This window comes from Bombus huntii, unplaced genomic scaffold (genome assembly GCF_024542735.1).
Source record: "Bombus huntii isolate Logan2020A unplaced genomic scaffold, iyBomHunt1.1 ctg00000062.1, whole genome shotgun sequence".
In the NCBI taxonomy this organism is placed as follows: Eukaryota; Metazoa; Arthropoda; class Insecta; order Hymenoptera; family Apidae; genus Bombus; species Bombus huntii.
Genome location: NW_026099323.1, coordinates 738,065 through 760,019, shown reverse-complemented (window position 1 = coordinate 760,019; position 21,955 = coordinate 738,065). Strand labels below are relative to the sequence as shown.

The window sequence follows — 21,955 nt, the reverse complement described above, 5'->3', positions numbered from 1 at the left end:
CGAGCCGACTCTATCTTAGTCACCAGTCACGCAGCCCGTGAAATGACGGTGCCTGGCCTATATGGCTAGAACTGTCTGTAACCATAATCTAACTCTAACCTAACCCTCCACCACGAAATTCCCCTATAAGCACCACGGATAGTCCATGTAGTGTCAATTACGAAACATAGCCTCCATCTGACACAAATGTTTATCTAACTCCAACCTAAGCTCTTCACCAGCAGGAGCCCGAGATTCGCAGTTGAAATCAAGACGCATAGCTCTTTGGAATATCAACGGTCTAGCTCAACAAAAATACGACCTGGAACTCTTCTTCAACAACAACAAATCGACATAATGCTCTTATTTGTGAGGTGATCGTCGGTGAAGGTGCCCACAAGAATTACTCTTGATTTTCAACAATAACGTTTATTAAACTCTTGACAATTAACAACAAATAACGATTAACATCGATTAATAACTGGTAACGATTAAAATTGAACTCTCAAGAGTGGACGACTCGTATCTCTAATTGCGTTTACTTCGCTTAACCTTTCACACTTCGCAGCTCCGGGCAGAATGAATCTTTTTGGTTCAAAACCGAACAGATTCTTTCCTTTGTTGCCCCTAGACATCCCCACTACGCGCGCGTTTATTAGAAGACCGCGACGGTTGCCGCGTATGCATTCTTCCGAATATTCGGCGAAAGAACCGTAGGGATATCGATGGTACATTAGGCCTGTCGGCGTTACGCTTTTAAAGGTATAGCGCTTTGTGCCACAAAGCCATTGGAAATTTCCGTGGTCGAGTACCGCCGCATTTGAAACTCACTTCACCGACAAAAATTACGTGAAAATAAACGGTTATAACTTCTACCATACCCAAATAAAGGCCCACGGCGGCACCGGAATTATTATCAAAGCCAGCATTAAGCATTACGAGCTTCCATCGTTTCAAAAGGACTACCTCCAAACTACAAACGTAGCGATAGAAGAATGCCATGGTACAATCGCCACTTCAGCAGTATATTGCCCTCCTAGACACTCCATTTCTAAAGAAGACTTTGATAACTTCCTTGACGCTCTGGGCAATCCATTCATAGCTGGAGGAGACTATAACGCCAAACATATACAATGGGGCAGCAGACCTACCACAATAAGAGGCAAAATTCTCTTGAATAGCATAAACACCATCAATCTCAACTACCTCACCACATATGAACCCACTGCCCACTGACACCAAGAAATTACCTGATTTACTAGACTTCTTCATAACTAAAAATATCTCTCCAAGATACGTCCAAATCAGCTCCTCGGCTGATCTCTCTTCTGATCATTCCCCGTGATAGCAACAGTCAGTTCAACAATTAAAGGGAATACACCTAATGGCTTTATTCATAACCAGCTCGTTTCATAACCAACGCCTGAAACTTCATAACCCTGAAACCTCGGGCTTCGACTCCGCTGTATGGTGCGCAGCTGTCAATCTGATTATGGAGGAAAATCCTTTACAAAGCAGTGCCCCGAATATAATTTCAATAACGAGTGTCCAATCGACTTCTACGTAGTGGAGGCACCAACTGGTAGATCAAGTCATACAGGTGAGTCGTTTCCATCTTACCCCGATTTTGGAGCCAAGTGTTCGCTAATTAAAGGATCCGTAGTCCTGAGAATTTCTGGCAAAAGAACGATGGATATAGTAGTAATGCGAGGAATAAGAGATATTTGTACTAAACGTACATGTCAAATCTTGTCCGTTGCAGGTGTTAGTGGTTTTACATTAGAAATACATTTTTCATGTCCTCGCTGATAGTTATTTAAAACATAATATCGCGATTGATCGTTAAATTTTAAGCCAAGGCGTTGACGTAATATTACACAAAATAGCCTCGCTATGTATAAAACAAAAAATAATTAATGCCTGTAACAATACCGCTGAAAAAACGAGATCGATGTTAATGAGGTTGACCATGATGTACGTGGTAGTGATAAAAGTCGATTAATCTTTCTTTTCGAAAATTCAAAGATTCATCCGTTACAGGTTTCCTACGTACTCGCGCAAATACAGGCCAGTTAGAAATACAATTAATTGATCCTAATACCACCGTACAAAGAAGTCTTTATAGACTTAGCGAGGAAGAGCGCAGAGTAGTACGTGAGAGAATAAGCGAATTAATTAGAGCCAAAAATCATAAGATCTAGTAATTCACCGTTCACGAGCCCTGTGTTACTCGTGAAGACGAACGATGGTTCAGATAGATGATTTGTAGATTTTCGAGAACTAAATAAAAATACGGTCGCGGATCAATATTTTGCGGAACAAATCGCGAGATTGCAAATGCGAGATACTTTATTAGCCTAGACATGGCTAACGGGTTTCACCAAATCCCTATTCATCCTAATTCTAGGAAGTATACAGCATTGGTCACCCTCGATGGACGATTTGGACAATAAATTGTTATTTTCTTCAAATTCTTTTCAAAATTTAATGTTTCTTGCGGAATCATTTTATATTATGCGGCGATATTATGCTGACTCCGTCGAAAACAAGGATTTTTACATTTTCAGACAACCCTAATAATTTTGCAACTAATATTTGTCTAAATATTCTAATATTTATGTTCTTCCTTGCTGCAATTTTGTAAATCATCAAAGCGTTTACAACAGAAATCCCCAGAAGGAGTTACACACCAAGTCTTTTGTACCATTTGATCCCTTTTCTAATTGTGGTGGCATAAGAAATCATTTGGTCGGAATAATCTACACCACACTTTCCTTTATTGTATTCAACAACAGCTAGTGGTCTTAATGTCGCGAACAAACGAAACGAGAGATCATTCTTGAGATTCCTTTGAAAACACGCGTGGCAGCCAACGTGCCATTCGTACGTTGTTGTTTATTTGGATGATGTTCTAATTATTGCCGACTCCATAGATCAAGCTCTAGAAAGATTGTACACCGTGTTAAATACCCTCGTAAATGCCGGATTTTTTCTAATTTTTCTAAATACTCTTTCCTAAACATATTGGTACTCTATTTGGGACTTGTAATTCATAACGGAGAAGTTCGCCCCCACCCGGGTAAAATACAAACCTCGAGTTCTTTACCTGAACCAACGACCGTCACACAGCATAGACAGTTCACAGGTTTAGTTTCTTACTTCCGGAAATTCGTCTCTAAACTTTCACAGGTAATGAAACCTCTATGCACTCTTACTTCCGGTAACAGAAACACCTCAGGTTTAATCTTGGTATTAATCTTTTGTAATCAGGTTTAGTCTTTTGTATTACGTAAGAATGAGGAAAGGAATCAAACTAAGTTAGATCCAAAATTTAAGGGTCCATTTGTAATAGCAGATATTTTGGAAGGAAATAGGTATATCTTGAAAACATTAGACGGCAAACGTTCATACAAATATAGTTCTCATAGGTTGCGAAAAATGCGAGATAGTTGTATTCCTGCGGAATTGGACGTCTGTAGTGATGGCAACAACAGTGACCATGACGATCTGAGTACCCCGATCTCGGAAGATCTATGCACGATGGCGGAGTGAGTTCGCACGCGTTTCCAAGAGCGATAGATGTGATATAAGGCTCGTTGGGACATGTGATGCTTCCAGGGCGATAGATGTGATATAAGGCTCGTTGGGACATGTGATGCTTCCAGGGCGATAGATGTGATATAAGGCTCGTTGGGACATGTGATGCCTCCAGGGCAAAAGATGTAATAAAGCTCAAGAAGACCGTGGAACGAAGCTCTATGTTCTTGTGCGATCCTTTTTTTTTTGTACGTGGAGAAAGCCTCATAGACACTCCGCTGCTGCAGTAATCGCGTAACAGCAGAGTAGTGTCTAACTCCTACTGACCAAAACTCCACGATGACCATCTTATGCGTGTGACAGGGGTGCTCCAGGAACCTCTTATGAATTAACTTCAGTTGCACCCCCTTCTCGCGTCCTCTTGTTCGAGCCAGTCATAATACCTCCAGACTATTGAATTGGCGTTAGGGGGGGGGGGGGGTGTCATTGCCCCTAGCGCTGTCGCTCCCTCCAGCAGTGGTCCGTTGGGACGGTGGTGGAGCGGCTTTAGGTCGTCTGATCATACTTCTCCATCGTCTTATCCTACAAGGGTGGGAGTTTTCTTCTACTTCTACAATCGCTGGGGCGAGGTCAATCTTTCTCCTATGGCGCGCCGCATAGTGTAGCGGGGCTGCTCCCACGCCGGACAGAGCTCCAAGGTGTGCTGCGATATGTCCCTGCCCTCTCCGCAGTGGTGGCAGATATCTGTCGTCTCTTGTCTGATTCTCTTCAGGAACTCGCCGAACACGTCGTGTCCGGTGAGCACCTGGGTCATTCTGAATATGAGCGGGAGGCCGTGGCGGCTTCTCCATGTCTCCCAGTTTGGGAGGACCGCCTCTGCGCCTCGATGTTCGCCTCCCTCGTTGATCAGCTGGGATCGCCACAGGTCCCTCGTGTCCTCCTCAGCGGTTCCTGGATCGTTTGGAGCCGCCTGCTCGGTCAGATCTTCTGCCGGATGCCATACTCTCCGGTGGGTGTATCGCCTTTTGAGCGCTAGCGCCCGGAGCTCCCACGGGGGGGGGGGGGGGGCGTGGCTAGAGCGGTCGCCGTCGCGCGGGACACCGTCCGGTATCCCCTAATGATTCTTATGGCGGTTACCCTGTGCAGCCTCCTTAGGAACAGGATGCTGCGACGACTCGCCATCAAGTCGTCCGCCCATACCGGGGCCCCGTACATCACTCGGGACCGAACGATTTCCTCATAAATTCGGCGCACCGCGTCTCCCGCCTCGCCGATGTTCGGCAACAGGGCGCGCAAGGCATTATCAGCCGCCGACACTTTCGGAATCAAGGAGTCGAAGTGTGGCTCGAACGTCCACTGGCTGTCGATGACCAGACCTAGATATTTCATCTGCGATCCCACCCGGGCGGGTTTAGTTTGCCATGTTTATGCATAGGCCGGGCGGTGGGGTCCCTCGCCTCTTCTTGTCATAGAACCAGATGGCCTCCGACTTCGCAGGGGAGACACTCAGGCCCAGTCGGCGCACAGCAAGGGTCGCGCAGGCAGTTGTGATTTCGCCGATGCGCAGCGTCTATGCCAGCCAGGACTAGGGTGTCGTCCACATAGCACGCCGCCGCCTTCCCTCCCATTCCTTGCTGGTGTAGCATATCCACCTGTCGTCGAGGTAGGCTCAGATCAACCGGACGAGGTAGCTGGGAACCTCGAAGTGCTCCAGGGCCGTCACTTTCCTGTCCCACGGCATGGAGTTAAACGAGTTGACGATGTCCAAGGAAACCGCCAGCGCCACATCGTTCCAGGCAACCATGTCCTCTGCCAGTGATCGCACGCGTCTGACCGCGTCAATCGTCGAGCGTCCCTTCCGGTTGCCCTACTGGCTTTCGTGCCAACGTGGCACCTGACCCGCTATGTGTCGCTCCAAGCGGGTGGCGAATACCCTCTCGAGTAGTTTGCCGACCTCATCTAACAGGCATATCGGCCGGTACGCTGTCGGCCAGGTCGTCGGTCGGCCCTCTTTACGGAGCAACACCAGCCTCGCGGTCCGTCATGCCCGAGGGTAAGCTCCCACTTTCAGGTATCTTGTGTAGAGGCGCCGAAGTCTGGGGGCCATGATTCCCATCACTTCCCCACAGATCCGACCCGAGATTCCATCCGGGCCCGGCGCCACGTCGCGGGAGGCCATTCTTCTGTTCGCCTCCCATATCTCTTCCTCTGTGACTTCCCAGTCATCCCTCCATTCCCACGTCCGTGTCGTTTCCCGCGGCCGTTCTGCCGTCCTGTCTTCTTGCGGGGGAAAAAGCGTCGCGATGATCCGCAGCAGCAGCGCAGGTTCCATTTCCATCGTTGCCTGAGGGTCCTTCGCGCGAAGTTCCTTGATCTTCCCAGGTTAGTCTGGAAGATGCGCATTTTCAGTCCCCTAGTGTCGTCACTTCTCTGGCTTTCTCCGTACCAGCTTCTTTGTCCGCAGACTTAGGGTCGCCTTGCGGTAGGGAGCCTTTTTTGTTGTCGCTTGCTGCTATGGATCCGCGGGTGACTCCTTTTGTTCCTTTCTTCGGGGGCGGGGGGCGCGCAGGCCGGTCCACCCATCCTGTGCACAGATGGTGCTCCAAGCGCCTCGCAGAGTAGGCATTTCGGGCTCGCGGCAGTGCATGCTTTCGCTTGGTGTCCTCCAGGCACCTGTAACACTGTAGAGGTCTTCGCTCGATGGCTTCAACCTTCGCTGTCGACCAACCTATAGCGACCTTGCCAGCCAGGGCCAATTTCGTCCCTGCACCGGTCGCGCCTCGTCTCCACACAGATCCAAGGCCGTTTCGGGCGGGGCGGATTTCTCCCAGTCGGACGTTCTCCGGCTTGCAGCCGCTCTCCTTCGCCAGGGTGTTCTGGATTTCCTCCTTGGTGGCCGATATGTCTATCATAGACACCCTTGCTTCCGCGGCTTGGAAGGGTGTCGCCACGCGGACCTTGTTCGGATCTAGAGCCCGCGTCAGGCGTGCTGCGAGCGCTGCGGTCTTCTTCCTCTCCTGACCCTCGGAGACATCCAGAATGACGCCTCCGGTGATGGTCTTTCGCATCCTCATCGTGCTGATGCCGACCTCAGCCAGGGAGACGCTGTTCCTGGCCGCAGCCAGAACCTCTGCGTAGGATTGGCCGGATTTATCTGTTAGGGTAATCGTTACCGCCGACGTTCGTGGTGTATGTGAGAGGAGCAGCTTGCCTCCCCCTCTTCACGTGTTCTCCGATCCACTCTCTGGGGCTTTCCTCAGGCTCTTCGCCCCTGTCCCAGGGGTTGATTTCGCCGGTTGTTTCTTCTCTGCATCCTTCGTCTTTCTATTTTTTTTTCCTTTTCGACGGTCTGCCATTTCGTGGCAGCCGATTGTCCTCCCTTGGTCGCTGGAGCGTTTGGAACTCTGGACTCAGTCCTTCTTGTGCTCTCGTCCGGAGCGACCTCCTTTTCTTCCCTCCTTTCCATGCTTTGAAGGCGTTCTTCCTGCCGGTGCAGCGAGGGTCTTATCTCCTCTATCTCGTGTTCGATTGCGGCGAGACGCGCCGTGTCACTGCTCTTCTCTGCGGCGAGGCGCGCGGCAACTCTTTTCGGAGCGCCTCGTTTTCCGCCTCTAGTGTCGCTATGCGTCCTTGTGCTATAGCGAAGGTGCCGGAGGCGGGGTCTATTCTCCTCACCATCTCTGTTGCGCCCGCAGCGATAGTCCTCGCCGTTTCCTGCAACGTTTTCCTCTGCGCGCCCTTGATGTTGCGAGATGTCTTGGCAACCTTGGTCACCTCTGCGGCTCGACGGATCAGTTTCGCTCCTATGTCCGCCGTAGTAGAGGTTCGCATCTCTTCGGCTAGATCCTCTTCCCCCGTCGTTTCTTCGGTCTGTGGGTTCTCCGTGTCCAGTGTGGGATGAGAGGGCTCCTCTTTTGGCGGGGCCGCCCTCGTCATGCTCCTGGTGCTGACGCGTGACAGATCAGCAGTCAGCTCCGCTTCGCCCCCTCCTCTGACGATTTGCCCTACCTCCTTATCTTTCGCCACTGTTGCGTCTTTTGTCGCCATTGGGCGCAAAAATGGCCACTTCCTCCGCACTTGCTATTCCACTAGTCGCCGTCACTTTCGAATGGCCCGCGCGGCACGCTTTGACGCCGTGCCAATATGGCTGCGTCTGTGTAGTTCCTCGGGTAGCCCGTGTAGCGGCGTTGTTGTCACGCCTCTTAATATGGCTACTCCACCGTCATAACCTGACACTCGGTTTACCTCCGCCTTTAGCGCCTTTCCACACCAGATTTCATGGGTTCCTACACCCTCTTTGATTTCGCGGGCGCTAATCCTTCACTCTGGTTACTTTCCTTGCCTCAATTCTCCAGTTTCCCGGAGATTTCGAGTACTCTCACGGCTCCGTCCTTCCTACGTCTGCTCCACCACACAGTCACCACAAAAACTCCATGTTCTCGCGCGAGCTAGAAAAACGAGATTCATTTGGGTACGAAATCGAGAATGGTCAATCATGCCTTTACGACCTGACTGACCCACAGAATGCAACTGGCACCTTGAATACTAACTATAACGGTACTAATTTTTGTTCTCTTTTATTTCTTCTGTTGTCAAACGTCCGAACGAATTTTTGTTGTTGCACTGGACCCTTGACTTATTTGGAAAATTTAATTGAATGGTAAATAATATCAGTTACATCAAGGCTAATGTTGGAAAAACTCAATATTTCAGTTACACACTAGGACGTGTGAAGGTCAGGATGGCCGTGTTGGAGATGAAAGGACATTGGAGCCTTCCCTTTGGAACTTCGGGAAAATCCCCTAACACCGTAATCTAGATTCTATCATAGGCGTAATTAAACAATTGTCGTCATTCGATCCGATTGTATTTGTTCCAGATTTGTGATAATGAGCTTCGGCTCGAGGCGACAATCAGTCGCCCAACGTAGCGGCGGTCACGGGATGAACGCTTTGCCTAACAAAGGTATGAGATAATTCTATAGCTCTCCTTAAAAGAAATATTTGTAGCGGCACGCGATAGTAAACGTTCCAACGGTTTATGTCCCGTGGCTCGCCACACGCAGACCCTATTCTTCGAGTAAGATGATTGCCAGATGTCAATGACGTATGATGTATGATGACGATGACGATGTCCAGATGTATGATGAACGTTATTACCATATAATTAATCTCGCACCTTCTTGTCCCAATTCTGATTATGCTATATTAAAATTTTTATGGTCAGCCATAATAAACACACTTAATGCTCAACACAGTGTAATTTGTTTTTTGTTTGACGAACAGCTTTTCTTACAAAAGGTTTCAATGCTTTTATTATTTTCATTACGTTCTAAGCACTGATGTAAGCGTGCTTTCTAATGCAGATTCGTTTTATTTGAGTTTACTGATTCATTTAAGACAAAATTTTTATTTTAAAAAAATAGCAATTGTTGGTGAAACGAGATATCAGCTTCCTTTTCTTCATTTCTTTTTTCTTTTTTTTAATAAATGAAATCTCGTTCAAGCCGCTCATAATTATTTTTAAGAAATCTGTTTTCTGTATAGCCAGGGTTAACCTTTTTCAATGACACTTTAAGTTTACATAAATTTTTCGAAAATATGCATTTTTTCCCATGTTCTTTCCTAGAAAAATACGCAGTCGTTCGTATTTCTTTTGGCATTAAATTTTTCAATATTGATTGCAGATCTTTATTTTTACGAAAATCTGACATGTTCTCAAAATACAGTCAAAATAAATAAAATTTAGATTGGAAAGAAAGGCATATTACACAATAATTCATATAGTAAATCTTAAAGCATTTGTGCACTTACCAACAGGAGTAAAATAGAATGTGTTATTTAGAGGAATAAATAAGAAAATAAATAAATATGCTGTTTTAACTGAAATAAAGTGTAGGGTAAAATATATCATGACAAATGAAAACAATGAAAGGAGAACTCAACGAAGCCAAACTTGTAACTACGCAAACAAATACACATGTGTACACACCTAAATGTATTTGTATGTACAGAGTGTTTGGTTTAAGTAAGTACCGCGGAAGAACTCATAAGGGATTGAAATTATAAAAACAATGTTCTTATAAAAGTCGTTTGATATTATTATATCAATATGTACATCATTATGTGGTATTAATGATACTTCTGTGGGTATAGTGATACAACTGTACTTTGGCAGTACAACTTACTAAAGTCACTCTTATTCTCCAAATATAAGAAACAAATTGCCTCATTGTAATAGACAGACTTGTTCGTATAGACCATCTAGGAGGTGTAACTACTATATTAGTACTGAAGGTGAATATGAACTGTCAAGTTTGTTTTGGCATTTCCTTCACCAATTTTATGTACATTACGGATACCAAGAAACGGGGTACCTCGCAGTTGAGGGCACTGCGAGGTGGCTCATGGGTGCGTCAGTCATCAGCGGCCAACACCGGGGTGCCTGGCAGTCCCCCCCAATGGTATCAGCCTTCCCCCGGTAAGCGGCTGTGCCGGGTACGACATCCTTTCCACGGGAATTGAAAGCATCCAGAAGCCTCGGTGGATGGGTGCCGAACGACCCAAATAAAAACGGAATCGGGAGGTGGTGAAATGGTGTTCGGCACCGGGGATAGTGTCTTGAGCACGCCGCTTACAGTGAGAAATGATAAAGGGGATGATTTGGCGAGGAGAGCGGTTGAACAAAGTACGCGCGCTAGATATGGGGTTAGGTTGGGGTTAAGTTGCCTGCGGGCGGGTCCCGATGGCGCTGGTGTGGCATTGCACTCTTCACGCCCACCAGTGCCAAGTGCCAAGTCCTCCTCTAAGTCGGTGGAGCCTGGTAAACACTGGCTTGCCAGTGGCTAACGGAACAATGGCTATCCCAGGCACCCTGGGATCCTCTCCCGTCTACTTATCACAATCCCTTCCTGGAGCAGCGACCGGAGGTCCCAAAGGAAGATGCCGACTGTACAAGGATGGCGACGTGGGCTAGAAACCCACCCTTCCCGAGGAACAGAACAGGAAGACAACGTGGCGTAAAACCCACACGCGATGGGGATCCGATAGGTGGTCGTCGCGGGCTTAACATCCCACCAGATCTACGTCAAGTTTCTGACTCGGGAGCGGACATGACTGGGTGCCGGCCTCGCGGCCGGGATGTGTTGTCTTAGCGAGGAGAGCGGAAGTCACGGCTCTCCCTTCTTTCTCCCACTTCTCCACTTCTTTCCCATACCTTCCAATCCCTCAGGGGCTGTGGACTCGCTGGCGAGTTGCAGTACGGGCATGCGACCCCGAGGAACCCTAGCCCAAATACCGTACCCCATTGGTCATGTCTCAATGGGCCGGGGGTCTTGTCTTCATCGGCCGGACCATGAGGATGACAACCTCTATAAAAAATCCCTAACCCTAAGCAGCGGTGCGCGGCGACGGGGTACCTCGCAGTGGAGAGCATTGCGAAGTGGCTAATGGGTGCATCGGTCATTAGCGGCCAACCCCGGGATACCTGGCGACCCCCCGGCGGTATCAGCCTTCCCCCGGTAAGCCGCTCTGCCGGGGGTGACTCCCTGTCCGCAAGGAATTGGAAGCACCCGGAAGCCTCGGTGATTGGGTGCCGAAAGAACCAGATGATGAATCCAAAAATCAAGAGCAAGGCAAGAAGGAAAAAGAACGAAGAGGAAAAGACGGAGGAAGTCGCGGGTTCTGCCGCCTCCCATCAAGCACTGGGAGCTAACTCATCCAAGAAACGTCGGATGACGAGGATACCCCCCTCATCGTCCGAGTGCGACGCGGAAGGGTGAAAAAGTCTGGCGGACACTCTGGGTCTCACCAGGAAATGGCCCAGCAGCTCAGAATAGCCAGGACGGCGGAATTAGGGGCGGAACAAAGCCGGCTAACTGACGAGGTGGTTATGGTTGCCGAAAAATCTGGCAATGTCAAGGGCAGATACGAGAAGACCCTAAAGTAAGCAGCAACGTTCTTCGCCCTCAACGCAGCAGAGTTGACAAGAAGGGTGGATGCCACCCCGTGCGTCGCCATAGTGGAAGCACAAATAACGGCAATGGAGGCACGATTGACGACAATGAAAGCACGATTGATGACAATGGAAACGGGGATCGCGGCGCTCGGAGGGAAGATACCCCCGCACTTTGCGACGGAGAAGGGCAGCGAGTCGCCCCTGGCTGCTGTCGAGCGCAAGATGGAGCAGGTGGGCACCGCGTTGACCAGACTAGCAGAGGGACGCCTACGAGACATCGACGGGAAAAAGAAAACGGAGGCTGTCCCCAAGCAGGCCACGGGAAGGGTGGACACTGAAGCTCCAAACGCTCCAGCGACCATGGATGGACAAGCGGTTGCTATAGAATGGCAGATCGTGAAAGAAAGAAGGAAAATCAAGAAGGCGTCGATCGAAATACAACCAGCGGGGACGACCACTGTGTCAAGGTCGAAGAATTCGAGAAAAGCCCCAGAGCAAAGAGCGGAGACCGCGGAAGAGAGGGGAGACAAGCCGCCTCTCCCGCGCACACAGCGAACATCGGCGGTCACCATTACGACGAAGGAAGGATCGGCCCAATCCTACGTGGAGGTGTTGGCCTTTGCCAGAGGCAGCAACTTTCTGGCCGAGGTCGGCGTCAAGGCGCTGAAGATGCGGAAAGCCATACTAGAGCTCGCCGAAGACCAGAAGGGGGAAAGGCTGCCGCGCTCGCGGCACATATGACGCGGATCTTGGATCCCAGCAAGGTCCGAGTAGCGGTACCCTTTCGAGCCGCGGGAGCAAGGGTGGTCGGGATAGACATCTCGGTCACCAAAGAAGAGATAAGTGACACCCTGGCAAAAGAGGGTGGCTGCAAGGACGTCCAACTGGGCGAGGTCCGGTCCGCCCGAAACGGTCTTGAATCCGTGTGGATGCGAGGCCCGGCCGGGTCGGTGAGGATACTGGCCCAGGCTGGCAAGGTCCCGATCGGATGGTCGACAGCGAAAATCCAGGCCATCGCGCGAAGACCTCTTCAATGTTACAAGTGCCTGGAGATCGGGCACGTGAAGAGGACGTGCACTTCCAACGAGGACAGGGGGCACCTGTGCTACAGGTGCGGTGGCCCGGAACACTGAGCCATAAGATGCACCGCCGCAAACCAGAAATGCCTGCTCTGCGAGCCGCTCGGGGCACCGTCGGCGCAGAGGATGGCAGGACCGGTTTGCGCTTCTCCAAGAAAGGAAACGAGAAGAAGAGCAACCCGCGGCTGCAAGTGGTGAAAAGGAAGGCTCGCCGCTGCAAGGTACCTGAGACCCTGAACCCGCGAGCAAGGAGGTCGGCGCGGAGGACGCCATGGAAGCGATGAACTTAGGGGACTAAGAACATGCGCATCTTCCAAACGAACCTAGGACGGTCGAGAAGAGCGCAAGACCTGCTTTTTCAAACTATCCGGGAGAACGCGGTCGCCCTAGCTGTGGTGGCCGAACCGTACAGTATGCTTGACGCTCCGGACTGGACCGGAGACACGGACGAAATGGTTGCCGTCACCTGGACATCAGCGCCGGGGGCACTCGCCCACGGGGTCTCGCTGGAGCGCGGCAATGAATACGTCGCGGTCGAGTGGGCAGGAATGGTGGTGGTGATCGTGTACGTGTCGCCCAACTGCGGATGGACAGCGTACGAGGAGTTCCCGGAGGGGTCAGCGTCTAGGTTCCCCTGGCCGGTGCTCGTCCCGGGGGACTTTAACACTCATTCCACGGAATGGGGAAACCCCAGGACCAACGCACGCGGTCGCGCGTTCTCGGATTGGGCCGCGGGTTTCGTGCTCCTGTTCGTAAACAGGGGCTCGGCCAGCACCTGCATGGCGCGGAGAGGGTGCTCCGTCGTGGACATCTCGTGGGCTACTCCCGACGCGTTCAGACGGGTCTCAGGCTGGAGAGTGTCCGAAGGGGTCGGAGACACTGTCGGAACACCTCTACATACTCATGGAGGCGGGGGAAGCACCCAGACCTAGAACACCCAGCGGGACGCGCGCGCCCACCGCCAAGATGGAAGGTAAAGGAGAGGAACGAAGATCTACTCCGGGCGGCTGCGATAGCGACAGTTTGGAGCTGGGAGGTCCTGACGATGACGACGACCGAAACAGGCGTGGAAGAGGATGCTGTTCCCCCCGCAGGAGGACTCCGCGCTTGAACAGCCGCGGGAATCCACCCTCACGACGGAATGGAGCACGGAGTGGGAAGTCACCAAGGAGGAGCTGTGGGAAGCAACCAGGAAAATGACCTGCCGCAACGTGGCGCCGGGCCCGGACGGGATCCCGGGCCGGGTCTGGAGGGAATCAATAGGAGTCGTGGTTCCCAGACTTCGGCACCTCTACAACAGACGCCTGAGAGATGGAGTCTACGGGCGTGACGAACAGTGAGGCTGGTCCGCAAGGAGGGCCGACCGGCCACTTCGCCGTCGGCATACCGGCCGCTTTGGCTACTAGATGAGGTCGGCAAGCTCCTCGAGAGAGTCGTTGCCGCCCGCCTGGGAAGACACATGTCGGGGCGGGTACCGGATTGGCACGACAGGCAGTGCAGCTTTCGGAAGGGGCGTTCGACGATCGGCGCGATCAGGCGCGTACAGGTACTCACAGAAGAAATGGTTTCCCGGGACGGCGTGGCGTTTGCGGTGTCTCTGGACATCGTCAACGCGTTCGACACCATGCCATGATAATATGAGAGTTGTATAACACTTGTTAGAGTACGATGTGCCGAATTGTAAATATGGCAACAAATTATTTAATATATATTGTTTTAATAGGGCGGAATTATTAATTAGTGTGTAAGTCTTAAGACTAAGATGATTATGTGTAATTTCTAATTCAATTGTAAGTACAGTATTGTAAGATGTATGATGAATGGTATAGGGGAGGTTCCCATTTAAATGGTAGGTATGTTATATGCTATATATTTAGTTTAGCTAATTATAATTTATATTTATAATATTGCCATGATAGGGATATTGCTCGTAAGATACATCTGGTAGGTGATCCGCCAGATATTATGTAGTTGTTGTCCTTCCTGCAACTCACTGCAAATTTAAGAGAAGATTTTTAATTTTAGCAATTGACTATTACAGGAGCTATTGAGTCACGTATGATATTATATTGCGCACCGGCGAAGTCGCGACTGCCTGCGCGATACGTGCTATGCGCGGACTGGGCCCCAGTGTCTCCCCTGCAAAGTCGGAGGCCATCTGGTTCTTCGACAAGAAGAGTCGAGGGACTCCTCCGCCCCGTCTGAGCATAAGCATGGCGGGCGAAACCGTCGGGGTTGGTTCGCAAATGCGATACCTGGGTCTCGTCATCGACCGCCAGTGAACGTTCGAGCCGCACTTCGACTCCCATATCCCGAAGGTCGCGGCGGCTGCCAACGCCTTGTGCGGCTTGCTGCCGAACATCGGGGGGGGGGGGGGGGGGGAGTCACGGTGCGTCGATTATACGAGGGCGTCGTTCAGTCCCGAATGACGTACGGGGTCCCGATATGGGCGGACGATCTGATGGCGAGTCGCTGCAGTATTCTGCTTCTCATGTGGCTGCACAGGGTGACCGCCATCAGAACCGTCAGGGGATACCGAACTGTGTCCCACGCGTCGGCGACCGTTCTTGCCGCGCCTCCCCCGTGGGAACTTCGGGCGTTGGTGTTCAAGAAACGGTACGTCTGCACGAGAGTGTGGGACCTGGGAGGAGAGGACTCGACCATGCAGGCGGCCCGAGAGGACCTAGGCACCGCCGAGGAGGACGCGCAGGACCAGTGGCGTTTCCAGCTGGTCAGCAAGGAAGTGGAACACAGGGGCGTAGAGGCCGTCCTCCCACATTGAGAGAGATGGAGAAGCTGCCGCGGCCTTCCGCTCGTCTACAGGATACTCACCGGACACTGCGTGGTCGGGGAGTATCTAAAGAAGATCGGGCGCGAGGAGACAGACACCTGTCACCACTGCGGGGAGGTCGGAGACACGGCGCAGCACACGCTGGAATTATGTCCGGCGTGGGAGCTGCCGCGCTACACCCTGCGTCTCGCCATGGGCGAGTGCTTGGCCCCTTCAGCCGTCGTGGAAGCGATGCTGAACGGGCCACAGGAATACGAGGCTGCTCGCCTCTTTTGCGAGCAGGTTATGCTTGTAAAGGAGCGGGCAGAGAGGGAAAGGGAGAAGAGCTCTTACCCTTGTAGGGTAACGCGACGAGGGAGGGTCAGGCGGCCCAGAGCCGCTTCACCGTCTTCCCAACGGGTCGCGACTGGTAGGGGGGAATGGCGCTAGGAGCAATGCCCCCCCCCCTAGCTCCAAATTTAAAAGTTAAGCGAACTTTTGCGATCGACTCTAACGATAGTACGCGTGAGGGGGTGCAACGGAAAAACAATTTGATCGACGTCTCCGGGGCACTCCTGACACACGTGTAGGAAGGCCATCGTGGTGTTTTAGTCGGTAAGAGTCCCACACTACTCTGCCGTTGCCGATTATTTCGGCAGCAGCAGAGTGTCCATGAGGATTTTTCCACGTAAAAAAAAATGGTTGCCTGCGCGCAGTGTGGCAGGAATAGCGCGAGGGAGAATATCGACGCTCAGAATAGTGAGGTCGAAAGAAAGGAGATAATGTTCACAAAGGGTGAGATGAAGGCGGTTCACGCTAACCTTGTCGGGGGCGGTGCAAATGTTGAACGGATTGATTAATAAACTGAACCTCGATAAGGAGAAGAATGGGGGGATTAACCCATTTGCATCCAAGCGCGGATTAATTTTATTTCAGTCGCTAAGTATTCTTCAGATGTGAGAGATCACGTTTGACCTTATGTCAGTTTACTATTTTCTAAAGAAGTCTTACTTTTGTTGTGAAAATCTTTTTAACTGCCATTATGAGGAAGTACTGTCAATCTTAATTAAATTTAACAAATTTAAATTTAAAAAATATTCTGATTTTATAATGTAAACTAAAATTTAGTTGCCCCAATGGATTTTGACGATCTTGATGATTCGGATCAAAGTATACCAATAGGACATACTCGAAAACGTATCCGTAGGATCTCATCAAACGAAGGCAGCGAAGTTGATCAGTGCGGCAGTTTTAGAGATGAAGATCACATCTGGAAAGCAAAAAATTATACGCCAATTATACATGACTTTTCAAGTGTGGTTGGTGCAACTGTTAATACGCAAAATCTGTTGAGGAGAACAGTTTTTGAATTATTTTCTAACGAAGAATTAGTTACAAAACTAGTTACAGAAACAAATAAACATCGAGAAACAGACGCAAATTTTATGCCTCTTTCAGAAAATGAACTAAAAGTATCTATTGCTTTAAACATTTTAATGAATTACTTTCTAAGCCAATTATTCAGAGTTATTGGAGCATGGATAAATGCATAGAAACATCATATTTTAAAGGTAATATGGGCCGTAATCGATTTTTGTCTATCGCTTAAAATCTACATTTTTCCAGTAATAATAATTCTAATGGCCCACTCATAAAATTCCGCATGCATTGATCAGAAGTAATACAAGTGACATAATTAACATAGTCTTCACTCTATCTGGAAATTGTAGTAGTACTAACTATATAGACAAATTATCAGAAATACCAGCAAGAAAGACAGGATTAATACATATAATTGAGTTCTGCATCCACCGCTTTTCAATACAGAATCATCTTGATATAGTGCATAACTATATTTGCGAAAGTGACGAATTTTGATGTAGTAGGAGCTAAACCTGAGGCATTGATAGGGCATGGAATTGCCAAAGAATACACAATCGCAGGCATTACACCTAATGATTTTGTCAAGATACATAGTGGGCTAGAATTTAACATGGAGGAGTTAAAAGACAAGCGAAGGTACAAAAGATTTGTTTTCCTTCAGCCGAGAGGCCGCTACAGACGCGCTCCGCACGCGCCGTAACGAAAAAACGGAAAATCGCAATATACAAATAACGCGAGTGACAATTCGAACCCCCAAAACGAACGCACAGTACAACGAAAATGGAAATTCTTTAATAAAAGATTAATTAAACGTAGTTATATATAGAGAGAATTAGCGTACGAGGGTAAATAACAAATAATAAAATAGAAATAGGTACTCTAACGAAATAGTAAATATAAAGAGTATAACATAACCTATACCAACTAACAACCCGAGTGAGCTGCGAATCAATCCGGAACAAGAGCAATTATATCCGACGACAGGAAAATATACCACAATTAATTGACGAAGATGGAAATGAAGATATGCAAATGAAAACAAACTATTAAATAAAACCAATTAATAAATCGAATAAGCAGGTAAAATCCAGAAATTAAAATGATTATATACCACATAATAGTAAAAGAGTATGTTACGTTGGGCGACCCTCTACCTAGACCAGGCCACACACCGTGGGCAAGACGGGAACCAGATGTCCGCTCATTCTGCGTACCCTCAATAATCTTAAGGACCCATCGTAAATCTCAGGAATTCGCTAGTTAAGGTCCTTCAGACCGTACAAATATCCTTTTTTTAAATCACTTCCTAAAGACTATTGTCTACTACGGCTTGACAAGGGAAAGTTAGTTTTTCTCACATACGATGCTTCCTACTAGCAGCTATCTATCGAGGGCGGTTAAGACCTTCCTAGTCCACCAACCTTCGTGTATCCAATCAGAAGCAATGTATACTGCCCTCACTTTCCTGACCCAAAATGTCATGAACAAATCCGATGGTCCCGTGCGCTAGACACACCCATCGCTAGCTTTCATACGACACAGCATCGTCACTGTACCTTACTTCTTCTACACCGCTAGAAGAGTCAACTACTTCTTCTACGCCGCTAGAAAAGTCAACAACTAAGTACAAAATCTAACGCCTAACGTCTAAGTCTAAGCATAACGCTAGCGGAGTATAACTCACATCAACTAAGTCGATTCTCGGTATTGTCGAATATTCACTTCCTCTATTAAGTATCCTATAGTGCTGCGTCCACTAACATACTAAATTCAATTATAAGAGCCTTTCTCTAGTGTGCATATCTTTTTTATCTTCGTGCGACAAGTTGTTATCTATTTATACCTACTCAACAGTGTAACTTAAGTGTTGGAAATATATAATTTATAATTCTGTGAATCACAGTGTTATACAAACTGGATCACCCCTATTATCTTAACGGAAATCAGGGGATCGATCAACTCGTGGTGTCGATTATTATAATCGTAACGATTATAACAATTTACGACTCCCGTTGACGTCTCTCTTCGCGATTGCATCTCCTCGCGATTGGTCGAAAATACAGAGAATAAATGGAACAATAGGAAGACATATTGTAATCAATCAACAAGAAAAAAAGGAGAAATTTATGTAGTAACGTATGGATTCTTAGAGTAAGGACAAGTAATGATGGTAGATTTAGAGTTTAGTGTAGTTTAATAAGCGATATTCAATAACAAAAGGACCGACTATAATATCGTCGCACGTCGATTCACACTCTGTGTCCGCTCAACTCACACTCCGCTTCTCAACTGACTCTCTGGCCGTTGTAGCATCTCTTTTGTCTTTTGCTAGGCCCACCGCACACGTGTTCCGCAGACGCTCGTAGCCAGGGTCGGGTAGGTTTTATATAACGAAACTCGGCACTTGTAAAGACCGAGGACACATCAATGGAGCCGACAGCGCCTCGGCTCTCGCGACATTGTCTATAGTTAACTTGATGTTTCTTAGACCCTTTTCCCCGGTACTACATTTATAAAATAATTGAATAAAATTAATTAATAGACTGAATGAACTGCGAACTCACCTGATGAATCCAAAATAAAAATAACAACATACGACATCATGGCAAAGAGGAAATAATTGGGGAAAAAGACAAGAATACAGGTTATAATTTATTAACAAATACAAGAAATAAATGGATAAATAAAACAATTAAATAAATGTAGGAATGTTCATTATAAATTAACAGAAAAGACAGTATGATAAACACAATATTGTAACACTCTCACAAAATTGAATATAATATCGGACCTCACGAATTCGCTTAACACTATTTCTACGTCACAGCAACACGATGAACTTCTCTCGATCACGATTAATTCAACTCTGACAGCATTACCATTACTGCAACAAACCTAGGTAACGCTCACAACACTCCTTGACAACATTAACATATCTTAACAACGTTTATAAACAATCAGCCACGTCTTTCACTAACATCACACCATCCCACATAAATCTGTTAACAAACCAAGTGATTAAGAACAGTTAACATTTCAATAAAGAATTATTACATTACAAGTTATATATGTACATATGAGATAAATATTCTAATAAATAAATATAAAAAGTTAAAAATGCATTATTACATTATTTATCCTATTGGAAAATTACATCGAGAAAATATATATGTCGGGTTTACATTAGAATTAGGGTTAGGGGCGTGAAACGAATCTTTATTTGGATTACACATAGTCGTTATGCAATAGGAAAGACATTGACTAGTGCAAACGCGATTATTATAGAATCGGACAAGTAACCGTGGTAATTAGATACTCGTGAAACTAATGACAATGATCCTAGGTTCAATAACGAATCCGCGGTCAACGGGATGATAGATGTACAGGCTCAGAAAATCTAAGTCGGACTCTTTGTTAATAAAACGCGTAATAATCACTGGTCGCAAGGGGTTACTCTTTTCGTCGATGAGATCGAAAAAAAATGAGTTTCCATCCCGATGATGCCACAGAGGAAAACTATAATAGGGTGTGTCTAAGGACACGAGATCATTGGTTTCGTCGAGGATAGCCTTCGTTCAGAAAGTAAGGGAAATTGGCATTGCTGCTAATTGGTCAATCTCCACATCGGTGGTTAGAAAAAGATGCTAGCCGCCCTCGAGGGAAAGTTGCTAGTGGGAGACGTCGTTCGTTGAAAAATAGGTCTCCTCTATCTTCTCGTAGTTGGAACGAAGACTGTTTGTCTGTTTGAAGGACTAAATCTTAAGATTTATAACGGGCCCTCAGGCTAGCTGAACATGTACTGCGGAAACGCATCGACATCTGGCATTCATCTTACTTAATATCTTAATAATAAGGTCTGCGTGTGGCGAGCCACGGGACATAAACCGTTGGAACGTTTACTATCGCGTGCCGCTACAAATATTTCTTTTAAGGAGAGCTATAGAATTATCTCATACCTTTGTTAGACAAAGCGTTCATCCCGTGACCGCGGCTACGTTCGGCGACTGGCTGTCGCCTCGAGCCCAAGCTCATTATCACAAATCTCAAACAAATACAATCGGATCGAAAGACGACAATTGTTTAATTACGTCTATGATAGAATCTAGATTACGGTGTTAGGGAATTTCCCTAAGTTCCAAAGGGGAGGCTCCGATGCCCTTTCATCTCCGACATATATACAGGAAAAGATAAAACTGATACCAGATCTGCTAGCAGAAATGTTGTGATAACTTTGTTGGAAGAGAGTGAGTTATTGCACAAAGAATATTATTTATTTATTGATAATTGGTACAGTTCACCGACATTGTATCGAGAATTACATCACATGAAACAAACGTATGTGGAACTGTGAGAATTAATAAAGTACACCAATTACAAAGGGGAGAAGCTGAGAAGCTGTAGTATATTCTGCAAGAGACATGACGGCGATAAATTTTTTTTTTTTTAGTTAGTTGTTTACATTCACAATTTGAAATTTGACGATGTGAAAACTCTCCAAGGTGATCGCAAGAATAAAAGACCGATGGAAATTTCCTCTCCTTACGATCGTGTTTGTTCGTTGCATATTGGCCAGGGATACCAAAAAAATTACAGAAGCCGTTGCTAGGCAGACCCGCGCAGAGCCGACATTGCTCCTGCCTGGGGTTTGATTGTTAATACGACGTGTTTTTTTTAATTTAATATTTCACATTCACAATTTGTCCAATTTCGACATTTGGTAGAATTTTTTATCTGTTTGATTATCATGTGGGTGGCTACCCCCAATGGGGTACTATCCTCGTGTTTGTTAAGATATATCCTTTGTAAGATCTGCTGGGGGTTTCCTTTTTAGTCTTCTTTCTATAATTGTGTTGAACGTTTCCGCTGCCAGCCGGTTCGGGTGCGTTGCTATTCTTTCTCTGTACCTTCTTGCAAATCTGCTAATCTCTTCCTTGACCGTTGGTATTCCAAGGTCTCTCCGTATGTCCTCGTTTTTAACGTACCATGGGGCGTTTACAATTGATCTAAGAATTTTAGCTTGGATTGTATCTCTTTTGCGTATATGGCTCATTGCTGCTGTTCTCCAAAGTGGTATTCCGTACGTCCAAATTGGTTTTATGATTGTTTTGTATATTTTTAGTTTGTTTTCTATGCTTAGTTTGGATTTTCGACTTGTTAACCAATACTTTTGTCTCCTTGCTATCTGTATTTTGTCTATTATAGATTTAATAGGCTGTTTCCATGTGAATCGTGTATCTAAGTGGAGTCCTAG

At 47.4% G+C, this 21,955-nt stretch overlaps 1 protein-coding gene across 1 annotated transcript; it reads left to right on the top strand.

Annotated features, from left to right (window-relative positions):
- The first annotated feature begins 14,976 nt into the window (after window positions 1–14,976).
- LOC126876071 (uncharacterized) lies at window positions 14,977–15,333 on the top strand. Its single transcript, XM_050638985.1, has one exon. It carries the CDS (start codon window positions 14,977–14,979, stop codon window positions 15,331–15,333), a length of 357 nt encoding a protein of 118 aa, XP_050494942.1.
- The last annotated feature ends 6,622 nt before the right edge of the window (window positions 15,334–21,955 follow it).

Coding starts and splice junctions, on each gene's coding strand:
- LOC126876071 (XM_050638985.1), top strand. CDS start 14,977: ATGACGTACGGGGTCCCGATATGGGCGGACGATCTGATGGCGAGTCGC.